At 36.5% G+C, this 6,939-nt stretch overlaps 1 protein-coding gene across 2 annotated transcripts; it reads right to left on the minus strand.

Moving 5' to 3' along the window:
* Positions 1 to 1,396: 1,396 nt before the first annotated feature.
* Positions 1,397 to 3,749, minus strand: LOC113299467 (28 kDa ribonucleoprotein, chloroplastic-like). Of its 2 annotated transcripts, XM_026548483.1 has the most exons (5): positions 3,222 to 3,749; positions 2,770 to 2,871; positions 2,129 to 2,416; positions 1,894 to 2,000; positions 1,397 to 1,536 (listed from the first exon to the last, which is right to left on the minus strand). In XM_026548483.1, the coding sequence occupies exons 1-4, from the start codon at positions 3,633 to 3,635 to the stop codon at positions 1,935 to 1,937; spliced, it is 870 nt and encodes a 289-aa protein (XP_026404268.1). In that variant the 5' UTR covers positions 3,636 to 3,749; the 3' UTR covers positions 1,397 to 1,536; positions 1,894 to 1,934. The 2 variants fall into 2 exon arrangements, with proteins under 2 accessions (XP_026404268.1, XP_026404267.1); XM_026548482.1 differs by lacking the exon at positions 1,397 to 1,536 and having other exon boundaries at positions 1,587 to 2,000; positions 3,222 to 3,748.
* Positions 3,750 to 6,939: the final 3,190 nt, after the last annotated feature.

The following is a 6,939-nucleotide window of genomic DNA, read 5'->3' on the forward strand; positions in this document are numbered from 1 at the left end:
CTGTCCGGCCTGAATTTGTTTACGGGCTCACAAATATTAAGCCTGGCCTGCCCGGCCTGTCTTAGTTTTTGGGTCGGGCGGCCCGGCCTGCCCGAATTTACACCCCTAGATATATCTCCAATTCTTGAAAACTCTCAGACAGTCTATGACATTGATTTTCTAAATGTGAGCCATTTCACATGGCAACCCACCACCAAAACCACTAATTACCACTATCTTTTCCACCACCATCACTGTCGTCACCGGATCCATGCATCTCCAATCTCAAACACCACCTGGGTCATCCCTAATTTCTATGTATGTGATTATTAATAAATTTATTATTTATTTAATAAAAATATATTTAGAAAAATGTAACGGGTTGAAAAGAATTTTAACAGTTATTATGATTCTTTATTAATTTTTTTTATTATTTATCTAATTAAAGTATATTTATTAAGATAATTATAAGACTATTTAATAAAAATATATTTAGAAAAATGTAATGGGTTGAAAAGAATTTTAAAAGTTATTATAATGCTTTATTAACAAATTTATTATTTATCTAATGAAAATAAAGTATATTTATTAAGATAATTATAAGACATTTATGATAAGAGATGAATAAAGTATTTATTATAAGAAATTAATGATTCAATAATGATGTGAACAACCAGAGCTATGGATTTAGCTTTGCCAAGAATGAATCCTAGCCGCTCTTTATCTTGCCTAAGTTGTCCAAACTATGCTTTATAAGGGAGATTTGGGCAAAAGATTTTGACAGTCAACTTTAGTCTACGACCCTAATGCACCAACGACATGTTCTACGACCCAGACCTTAATTAGACCATATATTTACGACCCTTTTACAAAATACCTCTTTTAAAAGTGCGTCAGTATTCCATGGCTTTTATAATAGTGTGTAGCTATATATATGAGAATTGCCAAAAGAAGTTGTCATATTTAGACACTTCGTTTGAGATTATAGGATTTTGGCAACTATAGCAACCCAGAGTGCACCTGTTTTTGTTGCCATATATAGCTTTTGGCAACAACACTGTTTGCTCTAAGGTACTTGTAGAAGGGCACAGGTAAAATACCAGAGGAATACTAATAGAAAACAAACCAAGAGGGAAGAAACAACACCTAGGTCAGAAGTAAACCTAAAAGGTAAACGTTGTAAGTTCTTACTCTAAAGCAATAAATCAGAATTTTTTATTGGAATCTGCTCGTGCTTTTATTCTACTTCGTGGCTATTCTACACATATCAAATCAGGGTACAGAATTGATCATTTATCCTAGTGTCCCAAGGGAACTTCAGAACTAGCACAGTTTTTCTTGCTCGTACATGAACACCCACAGGTATAAAACCTAATTCTCAACAGTGGATGCTTAAAATCTTGCTAAGGTAACCAGCAGTTAAGGTTGCTGGTGGCCAAAAAGTTGTTCCAAAGGTGACAACAACACCGCACATGAAGAGTGGCTTGTCAGTGAGTTTCAACCTAGGCTTGAAACTCTGAGCTAGCTTGTAACTACCACCATAAGGAATCTGGATTCCTGCAAGAATCCATGTAAATGATAGCTCAAGGTTCATTGTCTATGGATTGTTGTTCAGGTAATTAACATGTATTACATAAGTTTCGAACAGGAACAAGCTAATCTTGGCAGTACATGACAAATAACAAACCTTGGACAGGTAAGGTAAATGGTCTAGAATTCAGTGTTGCTAGCATATAAGTTGCTCAGTGACTGTGAAATTTGAAATTACCAACACATGACAAAACTTAATAAGGAAGAAAAAAAAATGTAACAGCAATTCTCGAGAAAGAAAGACTTTTCTATCACTAGCCAAAATTAATCTATTTGCCAATTGATCACTCAGAATAGTCTCCTACGATAGAAGCACAGACTTACAGGAGACAGACAAAAGGGTCATTGAAAATCATCTGTTGAATTTAAAAGTTGCGCCTTGGAGGTCTCTGCTCAGCAACATTAACTCTAACCATCCTTCCGTCCAAACTCTGCACCACCGACATCAGATATAAATGTTCACTTCTTTTACAGAGAATTTCTTATACGTGATTGCTGCGAGAGATATATGATGAAGGTGGACATAAAACTTTCTACTTGATAATCAGAAGCATCTTACCTGTCCATCAAGAGCAGCAATAGCATCATCCAACTCCGACTGTGCTGACATCGTTACAAAGCCGAACCCGCGTGAGCGGCCAGTTTCCCGATCCATAACAACCTTTGCATCCATCACTTTACCATGTTCACTGAACACCTGCTCCAGGCGAGCATCGTCCACTTGCCATGAAAGATTTCCAACATACAGTCTAAGAGAAGAAGACGACTCGAATGATCGAGGGGTTCTCTCTGGACGAGAACCTTTAGGAGAAGCCTTGTTTACATTTAAAGTTCTGCCATTTATATCCTGTTTTAATCACAGGTAACTCTCAGCCATGTTCAGATAACTATAAACTTGAAATAATACATAGATCAAGAATGAATAATAAGATATTCATATGGTGAAGAAAGAGAATACAAGATGGCGTCATTTTCAACATACTAACAACCAAAAACTAAAAGTTACTTGATGAAGTTCTCCCAAATAATTCAAACATAGAATATGGAGATTGTTTGCTCTCGGGTCTCCGGTAAGAATCTCATGCAAGTCCTAGACAAGTAACTCGTGCAACTTCAAGGAACAACTAACAAAACTCAATTTCGCAAACACACAACTGCATCCATCGGTACTTTAAGCAAACCAAAAAAAAAAACTCTTACATAACGGTTGAACATCTCAACAGCTTTCTCAGCTTCTTCAACGCTGCTCATCGTGACGAACGCAAACCCTCGGCTCTCATCAGTTTCCCTGTTGTAAATAACCTACAAAAATAACAAAACCAACATCATCCCACACTCTGAAAACTCAAACAAAACTGCTAAATTGGTCGCACATTTGGTGCTGGCCGTGCCCTATTCACTATAGATGCCAGTCACTCACCCCAACGGATTGCCATCAATAGTAAATATGGCATTAACATGAGACGTATGCACTACGTACACCAAGTTTGTGAGCACAGCGTGCATCAAATGCAGTGTACCCCAGCAAAACCTTACTCGAGATTCATTGAAATTGAACATCATTACATAATCTATCATCTCAAAATTCAATCTAAAAAATCCATATTTTAGTCAAGATTCAACAAATACATACAAAGTAGAAAATTTTATACCTCAGCAACCTCAACAACACCAGCTTGGTCAAAAAGATTAGCTAATTTCTCACTGTCAATATCATAAGGTAAGTTCCCAACAAAGAGTTTAGCATCTTCAGAAGGTTCAGCATAAGTCTCTTCACTACTTTCCTCCTCTACAAACCCCCCATCTCCACCAGGGGTCTCAATTTCATCACCATCTTCTTCAGTTACTTGAGCAAAATCTGAAGCAACAAAAGTTACCATCTTTGATGAAGAAATCTTGTTTTTAAGAGGAACCCATGATGAAAATGAAGTAGAAAGTTGAGAAACTTTAACAGATTTGGAAGGGAAAGAGATAGATGGGTAAGATGTGGTTTTAGTTGTTAAGTGTGTTGAAAGAGATGTGGCCATTGATAGAGGCTTGATTAGAGATGTGGTTGCAGAAGCCATGGTGATTCAATAGAAGAAAGAAAAGAGAGGATGGAGAGGATAAGGGTTTTAGAGGGACGAGGGTTTTGAAATGGCAACTAGACTCTTTCTTTGTATAGGAGGAGCGGCGGAAGGTCCAAAAAGCCAGAGAGGATAATAATACGGGTAAAGATGAATATAATAATATTAGATGCTCCCCTAATGTCAGACAATTTTCATTAGTCTAATGGAATAAAAAGGAGTTTATCACACTTACCTTGGTAGGGCTGAACATGGTGTTGGTTAACCGTTGGAAACTGACCGAACCAAACCAATAAGCAAGAAACCGAACCAAACCATTTAGATTTGGATTGGTTTGGTAAAAAAAGTTGAAAAACCGAAATTACTGGTTTGGTTTTGGTTTGACCTGAAAACCGAACCAAAAACCATTGGGGAACCGATTAATTTTTAAACTTAGTTTCTACCGTCGATTTAAAAGTATTAGATTCTACCCATTGATTTAGAGGATAAATAGAAACCCTAAATCTAATATTTCATTATGATACTTTCCCTCTTTCTCTTTCTCCTTCTCTCAGCCGCCTCCCTTCTCCACCCCTAACAACAGCTGCTGCTACTCGACTTTTTTCTTCCCGTCTTCCTTCTTTTTTATTTGTCAATAACTAAATTAAGATATATTATATATCTTATTTTGATCTCTAGAATTAGAGTAAGCTTACACTATTCTTGATTTTTTTTTTGTCTGTATATTTGTGTAAACCAATACTATCGGCAACTACGATTTTTTTATTTGTAAATTTGTGTATTTTTTTTTGGTTTGACATAATTATTGGTTAACCAAAAACCACTGGGACAAACCGAAACCAACTGGAACCATTTGGAAACCGAACCAATGGTTAATGGATTGGTTTGGTTTAGATTTTTAGAAACCAATAATATTGGTTTCGGTTTTGGTTTGGCTAGAAACCGAACCAAAACCGACCATGAACAGCCCTATACCTTGGTGACTTGAAAGCTTATAAGACTATGTTGTTGATTCTGGAAGTCACGTTGCTTAACAGATTATCGCGTTTCATTTCTTTGATTCATATATTTTCAGTAATATCAAAGCGATCTTTATGTCTTCAACGTTCAACATACTTGATGTTTTAGTGTTGTCTCGTTAAAAACCTTGTCGAGTAACAAAACTGTTTGGGAAAAACTATTCTCGATCGAAGGGAAAAAGAGTACAATACAACTTCAATTTCGAAGTAAAATATGTCGACATCATATCCTTGGATCCTCCCCCTGATTACTTTCAGAGTTGTTCCAGACAGTTCCTTTAGTCATGTATTTTTCGAAACTGAATATTGGTAATGACTTAGAAAATAGTCTACCATATCTCCCCCTGATTACTTTTATTGGAGAAAAGATTATTGTTCCTTCATAATTAACAACTTTTGGATTGCACTTTCATTAACTTTCCTTTTTATGTCTTTGCAGGGATAAAACAAATTTATGTCAATGGTTACTTTTAAGTACATGATTACATTCGCTATACCATTCCAATGACGTTGCGTTGGCGCGGAGCTTATCTAGCTGACAAGTTCCCTGAGGATGTAAAATTTAATCGAGTACATTATTATACTAAGTACAACAATGCGTCTATTGTACTTAGATATGGGAATTTCATCTCCCAACACATCTTCGTCATATTCCTTTGGACGAAATGGTTACTTACTTACATTCGAACCTCGACTAATCATGGGAGTGCTATCAGGATGCATGTCTTTGTTAAATTGCCTGACAACTTTAGACATATGCAAACTGGTGGAATAATATACCACAAGCTCAGTATTCGATCGAGCTTTCCCTAGATTTTTCATCTCAAATTCAGGTTTTAAATAGCTTTTAAGGTCTCTTATTACATCAAGAGTACACATCATGTTTGTACCATCAACATAAATAGCTACAATTCCAAATCAGGAACTTTCTTATGAATACGCAAGGAAAAATATTAACTGATCTATTCCCTCCAAATCAAATAGCCACTTAGACAGGTATACCACATCCGCCTGATTGCTTGAATCTATAAGTGAGCATTTTATCTAACTGTAAACGCACTATGTGGTTTAGAGTCAATTGATTTGGGCAACAAAAGGATATCAAGTACTTTTGTAAATATCTGCTATCTCTTGATTCTTTCATAGATACGTAACAACCACATACATATGCTGCATTTCAAGTCCTCTTGAATTACCAAGCTAACTACGTAGCGGAACACTATAACGTTCATTATAAGAGAACAATTCCAGGGCTTTGTGAGAAACCTCGCGCCACAAGGCGAGTCCTTTTACTTTAAGACTTCTTTCTTCTCATTATGCTTTGTGGCAAATTAATCATGTATGTCCAATAGGTTTTACACTTGGTTGGTTAGCACTACCGCACCAAATACCTATATATTTGTCAAAGAACCAAGTTCTACCTGGATTGTATAGGCCAAATATGCTCTTCGTTGAAATTAAGCAACAAGGAGCTTGGTTCGATCTCATCTTGCTTTATTTCCTTAAGCAAGTGTATAAGAAATTAATCATCAATATGCTCGCATGATCTTTCCATTGACTCGTGCGCATTCTCATAATCCACTTGGGATGTCATTGTTCTCTGGAATCATTAAACTTCGGAGCGTCCTCTAGTTTGATTCATGGACATATTCAGAGACAATCTTATGAGATGATTTCTGATGATATAAATAAGTTGTGCCTTACTCACCTACTTCCTTTCTAGGTGAGGATTGATCGAACCAAATGGTCTCTCCAACTTTCTTTATGGAGCCACGGCCTCAACCACACTTCCATTGAGTGTAGTTGCAACACCTTAGTCTATGGTGTATATCCCGTATTGAGGATTTGTAACTTTGAAGGTAGGTTCGCAGCTGATATGTGTGATCTCATCACTTTGGCAACATCAGTGTACATTCTGAAATCGAATATTCTTTATCACTTCACATTTACATTTGTGGAGTACAAGAATCAATATGAGACACAGTGGGAACACAACACGACAATTCATGTCGTTCTCTTAGAAAATATTTTTTCTTATCTCCCCCTAACGACGGGAAGACTGTCTCATTAAAGTGATATCCCGCAAATCTAGCGGTAAGATATCTCCTTCCAAAAGTTTTAAAATGCGGATAATTGTTGGGAACTCATTTCCAACATAACTACTTAACAGTTTTGAAGACCCATCATATTACGATGTGGAGTCGTAATAGTAATATATAGTGCAACCAAAAATGCGTAAGAACACAAATGTCAGGCTTAAATCCAGTTACCAACTGGTACGCAGA

This window comes from Papaver somniferum, chromosome 7 (genome assembly GCF_003573695.1).
Source record: "Papaver somniferum cultivar HN1 chromosome 7, ASM357369v1, whole genome shotgun sequence".
Taxonomy (NCBI): domain Eukaryota; kingdom Viridiplantae; phylum Streptophyta; class Magnoliopsida; order Ranunculales; family Papaveraceae; genus Papaver; species Papaver somniferum.